This window comes from Cetorhinus maximus, chromosome 1 (genome assembly GCF_964194155.1).
Source record: "Cetorhinus maximus chromosome 1, sCetMax3.hap1.1, whole genome shotgun sequence".
Classification (NCBI taxonomy): domain Eukaryota; kingdom Metazoa; phylum Chordata; class Chondrichthyes; order Lamniformes; family Cetorhinidae; genus Cetorhinus; species Cetorhinus maximus.
In genome coordinates, this window is record NC_135879.1 from 98,832,447 (window position 1) to 98,850,867 (window position 18,421).

At 40.6% G+C, this 18,421-nt stretch overlaps 1 protein-coding gene across 4 annotated transcripts in view; it reads left to right on the forward strand.

Moving 5' to 3' along the window:
* The window catches only part of LOC144682066 (septin-11), a 99,308-nt gene that overhangs the window by 45,089 nt on the left and 35,798 nt on the right, over positions 1-18,421 (forward strand). For all 4 annotated transcript variants that reach the window (XM_078544361.1, XM_078544378.1, XM_078544370.1 and 1 more), the window contains 2 exons: positions 13,602-13,797; positions 14,348-14,534. In XM_078544361.1, the coding sequence (XP_078400487.1) occupies positions 13,602-13,797; positions 14,348-14,534 (383 nt within the window). The remainder of the gene's footprint in view (positions 1-13,601; positions 13,798-14,347; positions 14,535-18,421) is intronic.

Genomic DNA, 18,421 nt, shown 5'->3' on the forward strand with positions numbered 1-18,421 from the left:
CCTTGTTGACTAATGGTGTAAGACTTGGGAGAACTACGAGAAATTGATTGCTTATCGAAGACCCCACAGTACAACCTGAAGGATCAAACTTCCTGCACCAACAGCGGCCAACCATTCACCAGTTCTGAACCAGCCATGGTAGATGCTGCCGCCTTCTCCATAGATGGAAAATAATGGAATGCCCATCATGTGACTGCGGAGCTTCAAATCACACCCTGATGCACGTCATCAAACACTGCCCTCAGAAGAAATTTGCAGGCAACCTACAAGATATGGACACATGGCAGATGAAATTTAACGCAAAAAGTGATACATTTTGGTAAGAAGAAGAAGGGGCAGGTTGAGAAACTGCTTAAAAAGGTATACAAGATCCTGACCTTTGTAAATAGAGGGATGAGTCCAAAAGCAAGGAAGTTATGGTGAACCTTAAAACACTGGTTCAGCCTCAACTGGAGTATCGTGCCCAATTCTGGACACCACATCTTCGGAAGGATGTGAAGCGAGTGCAGAAAAGATTTACTAGAATTGTTCCAGAGATGAGGGACCAGTTACAAGAATAGATTGGTGAAACTTCCACTGTTCTCCTTAGAGAAAAGCAGGTTGAGAGGAAATTTGATAGAGGTGTTCATAGTCATGAGTGGTCTAGACAAGAGTAGATAGTAGGAAACTGATTAGTAGGAAACATTTGCGGAGAGGTTGAGGATACTGATTACAAGGTGAATGGCGAGTTGAGCAAAAACCTTTTTCATGCAGCAAATGGTTAGTATCTGGAATGCACTGCTTAAGCATGTGGTGGAGGCAGATTTGGTTGTTGCTTTCAAAAGAGAAATGGATGAGCACCCGAAAAGCAAGAATTTACAGGACTCCGAGGAATGGGCATGTGTCTAGTTGAGTTATTCTTGTAGTAAGCCGGCATGAACACGATAGCCGAATGGCCGCCTCCTACGCTGAAAACGTTCTATGATTCTCTATCCACACTGTTACACTGGAAGGTTTGACCTGGATAACTGACTTAGATATTGATATTTATTTGATTTGTTTTATTATTAATATATGAATATAGTAATATATATGGTTACTGTCTTGGAATTCCCTACCCGACACTACTGTGGGAGCACTGTTGTCACAAGGACTGCAGCAGTTTAAGCAGGCAGCCCACTACCACTTCAAGGGAACCCAGGGCTGGACAATATATGTAGCCTTGGCAGCATGAGCCACACTCTGAGATCATTTTTAAAAAAAAGATTTTTGACAAAATAACTGTTACATAAAGTGATTAGCGAGTCAGGAAAAAAGAAAGAAGACATGAATGTACATGGAATGATTAAGGGAATGGCAATTTTCCTGTGAACGAATTGCATTAGGATTGACCTATTTTACACAGCTTAGTGTAGAACCATTCTCAATAAAGAAGCAATCTGCTCAAATGTGGCCAGCATCTCTCCTCATGTCAGCTGGAGAGCCCAAAGTGTAGCGAGTTGCCAATTTAAATTCGCAGCTGGATAGATTATATATCTTTTAGAAAGCTTAATTTTTGTATTTTCTTTGTCCCCCCCCCCCCCCGTATTATAAAGCAGCGGAGTAAATCCCAATTTGCTACACCAAGATGGCCAACTCCCATTCCTTTGACAATTCCATGTACATTCCTTTCTTCTTTCCCTTATTATGTTGCAGTGAAGTTTTTTTAAAAAATATATGTAACGATTAACTAATTGTCCATTTCTGAATGTTTGATTCTGAATTAATACTTGATGAAAAATTAAATCAGTACATCAGTTTTAAAATAATTTAGTGCATTCCTAAAAGGGGATTCTGCAGACAAAACATCTTTATCATTAACATACTTAATTGTGCAGCACAGAATTTGAGCAATCTAATTTAATTGAATGTCTGAAGTTTAAAATCTTAAAATGAAATTTTACATACTTGAACACAGCACATTGTAATTTTAATTGATTTCATTAAACTGGTGAATGCAAACAAGATGTAAGTTCATATGTTAAAGCTGTTCCAGAGGCAATTTTATCCAGTCTGTGTGTAGGTAAATCTGATTTTTGTTAATAAGTATGTCCTGTTGGAGAGAACAGGGAATGTTTTACATTCTTGGACCTCTGTTTTTGTCCATTAGTAATGCATCGTCTGCTGAACATCACATAGACCCTGGTGGCCCAGAAAAAACTGCCTTCCCATTGAGTTTAGTTTATTCTTAATCATGAGAGTCCAGCAGAGTGAAAAATGGCCTGAAGTCAACATGTGACTTGTTTCGCAATGCATGAAGCATTTTGAAATTTGTACGTGCAAATTACTAATTAGCATTTGAAACACTGCATGGTTTATATTTAAACAAATATCAGAATTCAGTATAATTCTGTAGGTGAAAGAAAGCCATTCAAGTATGAAACTCCTTTCTGTTTTTAAAAAAAAGAGTTAAAAAAATCTCATAGCCCAACTAACCTGCTCCTTGACATCTGCCGGTGCTGCTCAGTAGCCAGTATATATTCAAGGGCAGGCAAGGTTGATTCTGTCCTCTGTTGTTTCAGAATGTTCCTCTTTCCCCAAACACAGCAATTGGCCCATCTGAGATGATGGAAATATGTTCATAAATTATTCTATAACATATCAACACATTACTGTAATTTTAATTGATTACTAGCTGCCCTGTTACATTTATCCTGAATGATAATTGTACATGATGGAATATTTTGGTCAGAGCTTACACAAGGATTAAGTTGTATGTTAAACAACTAAACACAAAGAAAGATCCAAGTTTTTTATGTTTTAGTATTGAGAAGATCAAGCCTTTGAACTTCATTTAAGATTCAGTTCAAGAGGCTTATACCACCTAATTCAGTAAATGTTTTCATTAACACGATGTGCATATAAATATGAGCATTTCTGAAACAATCACTGCTTTGAAGACATGAATATTAGGGACGTGATGGAGAATATTGTCAATCTGAGTCTTTTGTTGGGTACATGTTCTCAGGTTGGGATTCCTTGTGATGCAGTGTTTTCAGTTATGCTATTGTTTGTTTATATTTTGTCATAGAACTCTAGTTTCTTTAGAATTTTAGTAACTGGTTTCCGCTTGTCTTAAAAGGCACAAAAGAAGGTGTATATTTTCCTGTCAATAAACTGACCTAAAGACAAAGTCATTGCGTCTGTTGCTAACGTAAGACTAGAGATGGCTTCCTATGTACCAAATAACTTATTCTGAATTATATGTTATTTAAAAATAAATTTAAGTTTTAGCGCTGTGCTTTTCTTAAAAATATTATCAATTGATAAGGAGGTGGTATTGGACAGGTTGTCTACTCTTAAATTTGATAAGAGACCAGGACCAGATGAGACGCATCCAAGGATACTGATGGAAGTGATAATGGAAATTGCAGAGGCACTAGCCATAATTTTATGATTACCCTTGAAGTCAGGGGCGGTGCCAGAGGCCTGGAGAACTGCAAATGTTACACCCTTGTTCAAAAAAAGAGTGTAAAGATAAGCCCAGCAACTACAGGTCAATCAGCTTAACCTTAGTGGTGGAGAAACTTCTAGAAACGATAATTCTGGACAAAATCACTTGCACAAATGCGGGTTAATTGAGGAAAGGCAGCATGGATTTGTTAGGGGCAAATCATGTTTAACTAGCATGCTTGAGTTTTTTGAAGAGGTAACAGAGAGGATTGATGAGGGTAATGGTGATGATGTGGTGCAAATGGACTTCCAAAAAACATTTGATAAAATGCCATACAACAGACTTGTGAGCAAAGTTAGAGTTCATGGAATAAAAGGGATAGTAGGAACATGGATACAAAATTGGTTGAGCGCCAGAAAGAAGAGTAAGGGTTAATGGATGTTTTTCGGACTGGAGAAAGGTTTGTAATGGAGTTCCCCAGGGGTTGGTATTGGGACCCCTGCTCTTCCTCATATATATGAATGACCTAGACTTTGGTGTACAGGGAACAAGTTCAAAATTTGTGGACAATGCAAAACTTGGAAATTTTGTGAATTGTGAAGGGGCTAGTGTAGAACTTCAAAAGAGCATGGACAGATGTGTGAGTTGGAATGGGTGGACAAGTGGCAGATGGAAATTTAATGCAGAGCAATGTGAAGTGATTAATTTTAGTAGGAAGGACGCAGAAAGGCAATGTTAAATAAAAGATGCAGTTTTAAAAGGAGTGCAACAGCAGAAACAGGGAAGCCACAAATGGGTATTTTTCTGTTTGGCAGGATGTAATGAGTGGCGTACCACAGTGATCAGGGGCCTCAACTTTTTACAATTTATATAAATGACTTGGATGAAGGGACTGAAGGTATGGTTGCTAAATTTGCTGACAACACAAAGATAGGTAGGAAATTAAGTTGTGAAGAGGACATAATGAGGCTACAAAGTGACATAGGCTGTGAGTGGGCAAAGGTCTGGCAAATGGAATATAATGTGGGCAAGTATGAAATTGTCTTTTTTGGCAGGAAAACTCAGAAAGAAGCATATTATCTAAATGATGAGAGATTGCAGAGCTTTGAGATTCAGAGGGATCTGGATGTCCTGGTGCATGAATCACAAAAGGCTAGAACGCAGGTACAGCAAATAATTAGGAAAGCCAGTAGAAGTTATCATTAATTGCGAGGGGAATTAAATACAAAAGTAGGGAGATTGTGCTTCAGTTATACAGGGCACTGGTGAGACCACATCTGGAGTACTGTGTACAGTACTGGCCTCCTTATTTAAGAAAGGATGTAAATGCGTTAGAAGCAGCTCAGAGAAGGTTGACTAGACTAATACCAGGAATAGGCGGGTTATATTGTGATGAAAGGTTGGACAGGTTAGGCTTGCATCTGCTGCAGTTTAGAAGAGTAAGAGGTGACTTGACTGAAACCTTTTGGATCCTGAGGGGTCTTGACAGGGTGAATATGGAGAGGTTGTTTCCTCTTGTGAGAGAATCTAGAATTAAGGGTCATGGTTTAAAAATAAGGGGTTGCTCATTTAAGACCAAGATGAGGAGAAATTTTTTGTGAGTCTTTGGAACTCTTCCTCAAAATGCAGCAGAAGCAGAGTCTTTGGATATTTTTAAGGCAGAGCTAGATTGATTCTTGAAAGGGTATTGGGGGTAGGCAGGAATGTGGAGTGGAGGTTACAATCAGATCAGCCATAGGGCTGGATTTTACTGTCAGCAAGCAGGGGCGGGGCCCACTCGCCAACGCGCAAAATGACGCGTGGCGACATCGGGTGGAACTCCCGACGTCTCCGTGCCCCATTTAAATTTTCAGGAAGGCGGGGGTGCAGCAAAATCAGCTGCGTGCCCGCCGACCTGTCAATGGCCAATTGAAGCTATTGACAGAGCAATTAAAGTAATTAGTGGACCTGCCCGTCCAACCTTAAGGTTGCCGAGCAGGCCAGGAGCCCTGGTGGGAAGTAGAAAAAACATGAAACCTCATCCATAGGCGGGATGAGGTTTCATGTAGGGTTTTAAAAATTTTAATAAAGTTTTTTTGGAAATTATGAACATGTCCCAACTCATGTGACTTTGTCGCATGAGGGGACATATAAGGGAAATTTTTTTTTTCTATTTTTAATATTTTGGAAAGTAGAGGCGATCTCCCTGAGGCAGCACTTTGCCTCAGGGAGATGAGTGCGTTCTTTCGTGCACATGCGTGAAAGAGCGCATTCTCGATTTTAGGCATTCCCCCTGCCCGCACAGAAAGCACATAGCGCTTTCCTACGGACGTCACGCTTGGCAAGCCTTAATGGCCCGCCCATCAACTCCCCCCACCGACGGGAGGAAAATTCAGCCCATAATCTTATTGAATGGCACAGCAGGGTCGTGGGGCTGAGTGGCATAATCCTGTTCCTAATTCATATGTTCTTATGACCTTGGTGTTTATGTGCATAAATCACTGAAGGTGTCAGGACAGGTTGAGAGAGCCTTTAATGAGGCATATGGCACCCTGGGCTTTATCAATAGAGGCATAGAGTAAAAAAACAAGGAAGCGATGTTAAACCTGTATAAAACACTGATTCAGCATCAAATGGAGTATTGGGTCCAGTTTTGAGTGCCACACTTTAGGAATGATGTGAAGGCATTAGAGAGAGTGTAGAAAAGATTCACGAGAATTGTCCCAGGGATGAGGATCTTCAGTTATGAAGATAGATTGGAGAAGTTGGGACTGTTCTCCTTGGAGAAGAGATGGTTGAGAAGAGATTTGATAGAGGTATTCAAAATGAGGAGGGGTCTGGACAGAGAGAGAAATTGTTATCATCGGTGGATGTATTAAGAAGCAGAGGGCACAGATTTAAGGTAATTGGCAAAAGAAGCAATGGCAACATGAGAAAAATATTTTTTCACATAGCAAGTGATCAGGATCTGGAATGCGCTGCCTGAGAGTGTGGTGGGGGCAGGTTCAATCGAGGAAGGCAAGTGGGAATTGGATTATTATCTGAAAAGGAAGAATGTGCAGGGTTACAGGGAGAAGCTGGGGGAATGGCACTAGGTGAACAGCTCTTTTGGGAGCCAGCACAGACATGATGGGAATAGCTGCCTTTTGTGCCATTTGGATTCTATGAATATAAAATGTAACCTTACCGTTCACCACTCAGACAGGCACAGTAAAATCAGCTACTATAAATTGAAAAACTTGGTGTGAGGCTATCAACTGTACTTGTATTTTAAAATGTTTATTTCAGCTCAGCTTTGAAGCTGCAGAGCAGAATTCTTCTGAAACTAATGGAAATTTTCTTTCATACTATTTGTTATCTTAAAATACTTATCCTGTAGATTGTTGCAATTGTGGGACTTTATAAGACAGTTATGTTTTTAAATATCTCCTTTAACTTCAAATGAAACAGAATATTCTGGATGGCGGTGGGGAGATGTTGATCAGACTAAACCTACCTGGAGACAGGCTCGCGATCTGATTGTCATGGGAAACCCAAATCTATTGGAAAATCAAGTGACAATTTTCACACCTTGACATAAAAGAGGGAACTCTTTTCTGGATACAGAGACACCGAGAGAGAGAGAGAGACAGTACAGCTGTTGTGAAGAACAGTGAGACGGTGCTTGTGTTAGTAGCCAAGCAGGATGCTGGTGAGAGCTGGTGCTCTGTTCAAAAAGAAGACAACAGAACAGATGGGACTTTTTGAGATTTAATGAACAAGGAGTCGCCAGGAGGGCCTTTGTGGTGGAAGTCTGTTTACTCAGGTGGAGTGGGTCGATTCTCGAAGGACACTGGGAGATTCAATTTGGCGTAGCAGGGAGAAGTGAGCCTGCTAGAAAGCTGGGAGTAACTTGGGACTGGACCTTGTAATGCTGTATATCTGCTAGAATTGCGGTGCACAGCAGAAGTTATAAGTCATATCTCAATTGCATTAGTTATGTGAAAATACCTTTTCTTCAGTTCAGTGCATTAGTTGTCTGTTAAGTAGTGTTTGATTTCTGTTGATTTTGGTTTGTTTGTTACAGTAAAAATCTTAAAAGGTGAAATGTCTTGGTTGTTAGGGAATCCATTTGTTTTTTTAAAAGGTATCAGTCTCTATGGGGATCATAACAGGATTAAGATTAGAAAAATTGCACATGGCTAGGAATATTTTATTCAATTTTAAAATGCAAGGAAATTTGAGTTCAAATTTGTTTTGGACTTAAGAACGTTTTAAATTTTTGTTCCATCAATAGAAATAGCTGTTTAAGAAAATAAACAATGTCAGTATAAAATTTGAGAAGACTTTATTTTATCGTCTTTAGCATGCATCGAAGTGATATGTGTTCTGTTAAAGGCCAAATAAAATGCAGACTATTCTAGTTTTATCTCACTTGCAACATGTTGATCAAGCGTTCTATTTGCTTCCCATTTTTTTTTAGCATTGGAGATCATTTGGAACACTGGATTGCTTGATTTACAAATTGAGTGTAGGAATTACCTTGCAAAATTGCTCCAAATAGGAGTGGGCCTAGTCTAGTGTTTGATATATGGAAACTGCTTTGTTAAAATTGCTGAAATCTTGTACCACAATTTGATCACAAGCTCAGTGAACTTGATATGAACACAATGGTTACTTTGTCAGTGTTGTGCTGACGTAATGCTTGTGAGGTTTCTCTAAATGTTGCTTTTGTGGGAGTAAAATGATCTCTCTGTTTAGGATGGGGAGGAGGTCTGGCAGCACAAAAAAAGAGTTCAGAGAGCAAGGACTGACCTTGGTATTCACTTTGCATCAACATACCCTCTTCCCGGGCAATTTGTTCAAGTGTACAGGCCCTTCACATTTTTTTTTTTGCATGGCTGCTCATGCATGGTAACTTAGGCCATGCACGTTGGCCTCTGTGTGGGAATTTTCGGGTCGCTGTGGAGCTTAGAGGAAACATTGCTTGGTATCTTGTATGTTGTTTAAAAAATATATATTTTCCAATGAGTTGGGGTGCAAATAAATCCCAAGCTTGAATGGGGAATCACTAGAAGTGCTGTGGGAATAAAGAGGTAGATGCTTGGGTGGCTCCAATCAATGCTATTCATATTAATGAAACTCATAACACCGCGTAAGAAAACAGTAAAAACATTTTGGCTTTGCGCATTAGTCTTTCGGATCACCCTGAATTTCGCTGTACTTTGTAGAATTAGTTTATTTACACGTGACGATTTAATAAAATTAAGCAAAATGAGACTGAAAAGTAAGTCCCTGTATGTAAAGGAAAGAGCACATTTTTAAAGAAAAAAAATACTCGTTTTTTATTTAAGGAAAAAGTAATAGTGAAGTGTTATGCCAATAAAGTCAGTTTTACTGCAAGATCACAAGGTAGATGAAGATGAGGAAGGCCATTCAGCCTATACTAACTCCGCCCTGTAGAAGGATTAGACAGACGTCCCCTGCACCATCAAATCTGTAAAAAAAAAATAAAAGTAAAAATTGACGTTTACAAAATGGAAGGAGGCCTTTGGGCCAATCATTTCTGTGTCAGCTATTTTCTGAAGCAAGTGAAGAGTAATCTCTCAGCCCTGCTCCCTCCCCATAACCTTGTATCTTCCCCTGCTTCAAATATTGATCCACTTTCTCCTAAAGTACAATGCTGTCTGTCTTAACCAGTCTGTGACAAAGCATTCCATGCTTCAACAATCCTCATATTTAAGTTTTCCTCATCTCTGCTGTTGCTCTCTGTGATAATTTTACATTGATGACCCTTTCATCATTGACTTCCCAGCCAGGGCAAATACTCCTTCCATATTCAATCTATCAAAGTCCTTCACAATTTGAAACATTTCTATTAAATCTATTCTGAGCTTTTTGGCTCCAGTGGAAATTGTCCCATAATCTCAAATCACTCCACATTAATATAGTTTCTGATCACTGATATCATCCGAGTAAATCTATGTTGTGTACTCTAATGTCTTTTCAATGATGTGGCACCCTAAATTACATGCAGTATTCTACTGTAGCCTAGCCAATGTTTTGTATACATTTATCATTACTTCTTATGCTCCTGTACTCTGTTCTCTCATTTATAAAACCCAACATTCTTTTGGTCTTTTGTATGGCTTTATGCACACCACTTCTGTTAAATTAATGTTCATTCACACCCTTCACTGTCTTTCACTTAAGTGTATATTCCCCTCCTTGTTTTTTCTCTCATGACTTAAATTTAACCACATTAAATTGCATCTCACATCTGCCTGCCCATTTTGTTAATCTGTCTGTCTTCCTGAAGTTTTCTGCCATCCTCATAGTTTATCAAACCACCTCATTTTCTGTCATTAGCAAATGTTAAAGTTTATATTGAGACCCTATACCCATGCCCAAATCATCAAACATGCTGAGAATGAATGTGGAAGTCCTAACCTTTCCCCAGTTCAAACAACACCCATTTACCTTAAATCTATTTTTTATTATTCAGTCATGGGATGTGGGTGTCGCTGGCTGGGTCAGCATTTATTGCCCATCCCTAGTTGCCCTTGAGAAGGTGGTGGTGAGCTGCCTTCTTGTACCGCTGTAGTCCCTGTGGTGTAGGTACACCCACAGTGCTGTTAAGGAGGGAATTCCAGGATTTTGACCCAGCGACACTGAAGGAAAGGCGGTATATTTCCAAGTCAGGATGGTGAGTGACTTGAAGGGGAACTTGCAGGTGGTGGTGTTCCCATGTGCCTGCTGCCCTTGTCCTTCTAGATGGTAGTGGTTGTGGATTTGGAAGGTGCTATCTAAGGAGGCTTGGTCAGTTGCTGCAGTGCATCTTGTAGATGGTACACACTGCTGCTACTATGTTTTGGTGGTGGAAGGAGTGAATGTTTATGCATGGGGTGCCAAACAATTGGGCTGCTTTGTCCTGGATGATATCAAGTTTCTTGAGTGTTGTTGGAGCGGCACTCATCCTGGCAAGTGGAGACTATTCCATCACCCTCCTGACTTGTGCCTTGTAGATGATGGACATGCTTTAGGGAGTCAGGAGGTGAGTTACTCTCCACAGAATTCCCAGCCTCTGACCTGCTTTTGTAGCCACAGTATTTATATGGCTGGTCCCCAGTTTCTGGTCAGTGGTAATCTCCAGGATGTTGTTAGTGGAAGATTCAGCGATAGTAATGCCATTGAATGTCATGGGGAGATGGTTGGATTCTCTTGTTGGAGATGGTCATTGTCTGGCATTTGTGTGGCGCAAATGTTACTTGCCACTTATCAGCCCAAGCTTGAATATTGTCCAGGTCTTGCTGCATATGGGCATGGACTGCTTCAGTATCTGAGGAGTCGCAAATGGTGCTGAACATTGTACAGTCATCAACGAACGTCCCCACTTCTGACATTATGATGGAGGGAAGGTCATTGATGAAATGGCTGAAGATGGTCGGGCCTAGTACACTACCCTGAGGAACTCCTGCAGTGATGACCTGGGAATGAGATGATTGACCTGCCACAACCACAGCCATCTTCCTTTGTGCTGGGTATAACTCCAACCAGTGGAGGTTTTTCCCCCAATTCCCAATCACTCCAGTTTTGCTGGAAGACTCCTTGATGCCACCCTCTGTCAAATGTTGCCTTGCTGTCAAGGGCAGTCACTCTCACCTCACCACTTGAGTCTACCGTTTTTTGTCCATGTTTGGACTATGGCTATAATTAGGTCAGGAACTGAGTGGCCCTGGTGGAACATAAACTGAGTGTTAGTGAGCAGGTTATTGCTGAGTAAGTGCTGCTTGAAAGCACTGTTGAAAACATCTTCCATCACTTTACTGATGACTGAGAGTAGACTGATGGGTCGGTAATTGGCCAGTTGGGATTTGTCCTGCTTTTAGGGCAATTTTCCACATTGCTGGGTAGATGCCTGTGTTGTAACTAATAGAACAGCTTTGCTAGAGGTACAGTTTTTTCTGCAACACAAGCCCTCAATACTATTGCTTGAATGTTGTCAGGGCCCAAAGCCTTTGTAGTATCCAGTGCCTTCAGCCATTTCTGGATATGTCGAGTGAATCGAATTGGCTGAAAACTGGCATCTGTGGTGCTGGGGACATCAGGAGGCGGCTGGGATGGATCATCCACTTGGCACTTCTGGCTGCAAATGCTTCAGCCTTGCCTTTTGCACGGTTATGCTGAGCTCCCCCATCATTGAGGATGGGGATATTTGTGGAGCTTCCTCCTCCAGTGAGTTTTTAACTGTCTACCTCCATTCACGACTGGATGTGGCAGGGTTGCTGAACATTTTATTTTTACTCTGCTACTGCTGATGGCCCATAGCGCCTCATGGTTGCCCAGTTTTGAGTTTTTAGATCTGCTCAAAATCTATCCCATTTAGCACGGTGGTGGTGCCACACAATACGATGGAGTGTATCCTCAAGGTGAAGACAGGAGTCGCTTGCTAGGACATTTGAGAGGGCATTTAAGAATCAACCACATTGCTGTGGATCTGGAGTCACATGTAGGCCAGACTGGGTAAGGATGGCAGATTTCCTTTCCTAAGGGAATTATTGAACCAGATGGGTTTTTACAACAAGCATCACTATTACCAAGATCAGCTGTTAATTTCAGACTTATTAACTGAATTTAAATTCCACTAGCTGCCATGGTGGGATTTGAACCTATGTCCTCAAGGGCATCTGGATTGCTATCCAGTGACATTGCCACTGCACCACCACCTCCCCTAATGTTTATTAAAAATGTGGGAAACCGGTATCCAAAGATAACTGTGAAGCAAAATATATGCAAAAAAAATTATTTTCAAAAAGTATTTAATGTGGTGTCACACAGGATTATTACAAAAAATTAGAACTCATTGGGTTGGGAGTTATATACTAACATGGATTGTGGATTGGTTTACGGACAGGAAACAATAGGAATAAACAGCTCATTTTTCCAGTTAGTAGGCCCAGCCTAGTGGTACTACTGGGGTATCACAAGGATCAAGTCTTCAGCCTCTGCTGTTTACAATCTGTATTCATGCCCTGGATGAGGGGACCAAGTGTAAAGCATCCAAGTTTATTGATGATACAAAGTGGGAAAGTAAGTTGCGAGAAGAGAGCAAAGAGGCTGCAAAGGGATATACACAAGTTAAGTGAGTGGGCAAGAACGTGGCAAATGGAATATAATGTGGAAAATTGGTTTTGCTCTTTGGAAGAAAAGGTAGCAAAGCAGGATATTTTTTAAGTGGTGAGAGACTGTGGAATGTTGGTGTTTATTGGGTCCTGAGTTTCCTTGTACATGAATCACAGAAATATGCAGGTACAGCAAGCAATTTAGAAAGCAAATATTATGTCAGTCTCTATTACAAAAGGAATTGGGTACAAGAATAAAGAAGTCTTACTACAATTTTACAAGGACGTAGTGAGACCACACCTGGAGTACTTTGGCCTCCTTACCTGAGGAAGATACACAAGCCTTGGAGGGAATGCAACAAAGGTTCACTTGACTGATTCCTGGAATGAGGGGAAAGATTGAATAGACTGGGCCTATATTCTCTGCAATTTAGAAAACTGAGAGGTGAACTCATTGAAACATATAAAATTCTAAAGTGGCTTGATAGATTAGATGCTGGGAGGATGTTTCCCCTGGCCAGTGAGTCTAGAACTAGTGGTCTCAGCCTTGGTAAAAGGGGGCATTTAGGACTGAGATGAGAAATTCTCTACCCTGGTGGGCTATGGATACTCAGTTGTTGAATATATTTAAGACAGATTTTTAGATTTTTGGATACTAATAAATTAAGAATATGGGAGTATTGCAGGCAGATAGAGTTCAGGTAGAAGATCAACCCTATCTGAATGTCAGAGCAGGCTCAAAGAGCTGAATGGACTATTCCTGCTCCTATTTCTAGTATTCGTATTTGCCTTCTGCTTGATTCAAGAATCTTGTAGAAGGACTAGAATGTTTGCAGCAGAGACATTCAGTGGTTGAATTGAGCATTAATCTGCAGTGTTTCTGTTTGGATTTTTAATGTGACCATTGATCACCTCTGTTTTAAGTAACTATCTACTATGAATCCATCTAAGCAGGCTGGTTTGGCCACTGTGACCTTTTGTGTATAAATTTTTTTAAAAATCCCTAAATATACATCTCCTTACTACTTCACTGATAGACCCAAGAATAAAATTTGAGGAGTTAACTAAGTTTTTGTGTATTAAATAGCATTTTTAATATAATCTTTTAGGTGAAACTGGTATCGGTAAATCAACATTAATGGACACGTTGTTCAACACTAAATTTGAAAATACACAAGCATCCCACACTGAACCTGGTGTCCGGTTAAAATCGAGCAGCTATGAACTACAAGAGAGTAATGTACGGCTAAAGCTGACCATTGTAGATACAGTAGGATTTGGAGACCAGATAAACAAGGAAGATAGGTAAGTTTTTAAGTACGATTGTTATTGAAAGTATAGCATTAAAATTCTGTGCTGTAATTTGGTGTTGGTTTTACGATGCTGTCACCCTTCCAGTACCTTACCCAGCTGTAATTCTTTGTTAATTTATATTGTGACTGTACTGGTGAACAATGATATCGAGTACTGCCATCACCGGATGTCTACATAACAAAATTTTGCGCAGTTGCCACTAGATAGTAATCTGAAATGAAGCCAATATTGGACTCTCTATCTGGATTTTTTTTTCGATATTTTCTGTTTTCTCTTGCTCTGTTCCCTGCTTGCAATTTTCCCTTTCTCTGCTCTTTCTTGTGCTCTCTCTCACTCTCATGCTGTCCACCACCCACTCCAGCCCCTCCCTCCCCGCTCCAATCAAGCTGGATTGTAGCCAAAAAAAAAGTAGACTGTTTCTTCACGATGGCTCAAGTCAGTTTGTATGTTTAACTTGATCAGTTTTCCAGGTAATTTCTATATTTTACTTCAGGAATATTTTCCTATACTTCTAAATAACTTACCGTTCTTTGCATTCCAGCTACAAACCTATCGTTGAATACATTGATGCACAGTTTGAAGCCTACCTCCAGGAAGAGTTGAAAATCAGGCGTTCCTTCTACAATTATCCTGACTCAAGAATTCACACCTGTCTGTACTTCATTGCACCCACAGGACACTCACTGAAATCCCTCGACCTCGTTACCATGAAAAAGTTAGATAGCAAGGTAATTGACTATTTTTCACTCTTAACAATGTGGTGTTGTCAAATATCTAAACAAAATGTTGATCAACTTTTGAATGTATTAAGGATTTGTTGCATTTTGTAAGTCACTGTTAAATTAACCTCATTGACCATATTTCGTAGTTTGTTACGTTGCTTTTTATAGGTTGATACAGGGCACTCAGCATACTTGTTTTAAATGCTTGACCCCTAATGGAGTGCTCTTATGGCTTTGTAATCTACTTCAGTTTAATTTGTACACTTAGTTGAGTCCTCTAATGAAAATAACTAGATGTAAACTTATATGGGGGGGAGATAGTGGTGTGGTGGGAATGTCGCTGGACTAGTAATCCAGAGACCTAGGTTAATGCTCTGGGGATATGGGTTCAAATCCCACCATGCCAGCTGGTGGAATTTAAATTCAGTTAATAAATTTGGAAAATAAAGTTAGTCTCAATAATGGTGACCATGAACTATTGGATTGTCATAAAAACCCATCTGGTTCACTAATGTCCTATAGGGAAGGAAATCTGCCATCATTACTCGGTCTGGCTTACATGTGACTCCAGACCCACAGCGATGTGGTTCTCTCTTAACTGCCCTCTGCAATGGAGTGGCAAGCCACTCAATTCAAGGGCACTAAGGGATGGGGAAACAAATGCTGGCCTTGCCAGCAACGTCCAAATCGCATGAAAGAATAAAAAAGATATTATTAGTCCATTTGCTCCAAGGAATGTAAACTACATCATGTGCAAGTCTAATAATAAAAAAACACCACGAGTTCATTTTAACCTATTTTATAAAAAGGATGTATGCAGATGTTAAATAGTTAGTGGTATTTATCATCAGCAGCTCATCTGCTGATAACCTCATTCATGTCTTAATTACCTCTAGTCTTGACTATTCCAATACTCTCCTTGCCAGCTCCCCATATTCTACTCTCCACAAGCGTGAGCTCATCCAAAATTCTGCTGCCCGTATCCTAGCTCATACCAATCCTGTTCAGCCATCACTCCTCGCTGACCTATGTCGTCTTCTAGTCCGGCAATGCCTCAATTTTAAAATTCTCATCCTTTTTTCCAAATAGCCCTGTGACCTTGCCTCTTCCTCTGTCACCTCTGACAGCCCTCATGAGATATCTGCTCTTCTCTAATTCTAGTCTCAATTGTGTCCCCAATTTAATTAGTTCATCATTGGTAACCATGCCTTCAGCTGCCTTAGCCCTAAGCTTTGGAATTCCATTCCTAAACCTTTCTGCCTCTCTCTTCTCTCTCCTCCTTTATGACACACTTAAAACCCCCCTTTTTCACTAAGCTTTCAGTCATTTGCCTTAATATCATGTGCCTCGCTGTCAAATTTTGTTTGATCATGCTCCTGTTTGATACTGACCTTGGGTCGTTTTTAAAGATGCTGTATAAATTTGTAAGTTAAGTTTCTTCTCTAATATCGCTGCATTTGTGTTCCAGATATGGTTCAGTGACCCATTGTAGAAATCTTTGTGGCAACTATTTGTTTCCAACTCCGATAACCACATAATTCAGCATAACAATCTTCACTGTTCTTCTGTGATAGCTGTTGGAAAAAAATGTTTTGTTTCAAAATTTCAAATTATCTGAATTCAGAGTTCTTGTCATCCATGGTAGATGATGTAGCTTCTCCTATGTCATTAGTAAGAACTTTGTAACTCTCTGAAGACTGTCAAAAATGAACAATGAAAATTTATTTTCCATCCTCCCTTTTTTCAAAGAAAGGGTGCTGCAGATCTGTGCTATTGTGTCAGCTGATTGGAAGTACAGTAAAACTTTGCAAAGCCTCAAGCTTCCAATCTCAACTCTTTTTCAAACTTTTCTCTCCTGACTCCCTCTTCAGTTTGAAAAAGAAACCCCACCCTTGGGGGTTGACAGGGCCCTCAACCGTGTCTGACCCATCTCCCATGCCGCTGCCCTCACACCTTCCTCTCCCTCCCAGAACTCTGATAGGGTCCCCCTCGTCCTCATTTTTCATCCCACCAGCCTCTGCATTCAAAGGATCATCCTCTGCCATTTCCGCCAACTCCAGCATGATGCCATCACCAAACACATCTTTCCTTCACCTCCCCTGTCAGCATTCCATAGGGACCACTCCCTCTAGGGCACCCTGGTCCACTCCTCTTTTACCCCCAACACCTCAATCCCCTCCCACGGCACCTTCCCATGCAATCGCAGAAGGTGCAACACCTGCCCCTTTACTTTCCTCCTCCTCATTGTCCAAGGGCCCAAACACTCCTTTCAAGTGAAGCAGCACTTCACTTGCACTTCCCTCAATTTAGTCTACTGCATTCGCTGCTCCCAATGCGGTCTCCTCTACATTGGAGAGACCAAACGCAGACTGGGTGACCGCTTTGTGGAACACCTTCGGTCTGTCCGCAAGCATGACCCAGACCTTCCTGTCGCTTGTCATTTCAACACACCATCCTGCTCTCGTGCCCACATGTCCGTCCTTGGCCTGCTGCAATGTTCCAGTGAAGCTCAAAGCAAACTGGAGGAACAGCACCTCATCTTCCGACTAGGTACTTTACAGCCTTCCGGACTTAACATTGAGTTCAACAACTTCAAATCATGAACTCTCTCCTCCATCCTCATCACCTTTTAGGCTATTTTGATCTTTTTCCCACACCGTCCCCTCCCCCTCCCACACATCTGTCACTTGCTCATTCTGCTTTCTACTCTTAATGTCACCATTAGCACCTCCTTTAGGCAGTATCACCACCATCAACATCCCTTCGACCTTTTGCTTATGACATCTTTTGCAATCTCCCCTTTGCCTCCACCTATCACTTGCCTCCTATCCAGCTTCACCTGTCCCACCCCCCTTAAACAGTATATATTTCACAACATTTTTACTTCTCTTTAGTTTTGAAGATGAGTCATACGGACTCGAAACGTTAACTCTGTCTTTCTCTCCACAGATGCTGAGTTTTTCCACCAATTTTTGTTTTTATTTCAGATTTCCAGCATCCGCAGTATTTTGCTTTTACAAATTCCCTGGATGTTTTAAATAAATTATAAATTTTCCTTACTGTTCTGCTTCTACATCACACCTGTCATGGCCCTTGTTGCTGGAATGCGCTTCCTAATGCTCCTGTATTCTGCCCTGTTTTCAAAAACCATCTTATAATCTTTCCAATCATACCCACAATCATCTAGTCTTCTCCTTTTGTTCGACGTGCTATTTATGTGCAACTTGTTCCTCCTTTTCCCTTTCATGTTTCTCCAGAAGAAGCTTTTATTTGTTTTGATGTGATGGAGATGAAAATTTTTAATATGGGAGATAAGCTGCACTTAATCTTCTGAGAGTGGAAAATATCAAAAAGTTAGCTTTCTAGCCAGTGTGGTGCTCAAAAGATAATCACAAGATGGGACTACCCTTAGGTCTCCACTTGTTAAATACAGTTGTTTTCCAGATTTATAATTTCAAATAAGGTAATTTTAAAGAAGTTAGCTCAACGTGATGGGGTAATTAATTTCCTGTTGCGAGCCTCATGCTGTTTTGATTTCCTGTAGCATGCTTCCTCTTCATTCCTTGTGAGTGTTGATGAAAAGGATGCAGACACTAGTGTTTTCTATTATAGCTACTTGAAAGGAAATAGCAAAATTTGTTTTTAATGAGGGTATTGTTTAGTGCAAGAATGAAAAATTGTTTCCTAGAAGCTTGTATTGTTTTAAGGTTCAAGTCCCAGTCCAAAGCTTGAACACACAAATCCAGGCTGATAATGTGGAGTACTGAGGAAATTTTGTACTGTTGGAGGTGTTGTCTTTTGGGTGATATGTTAAACCCAGGTTCCATCTGCTGGTTTGAATGGACGTATATGATCCGATAACACTGTTTCAAAGAAGAGCAGGGGAGATATTC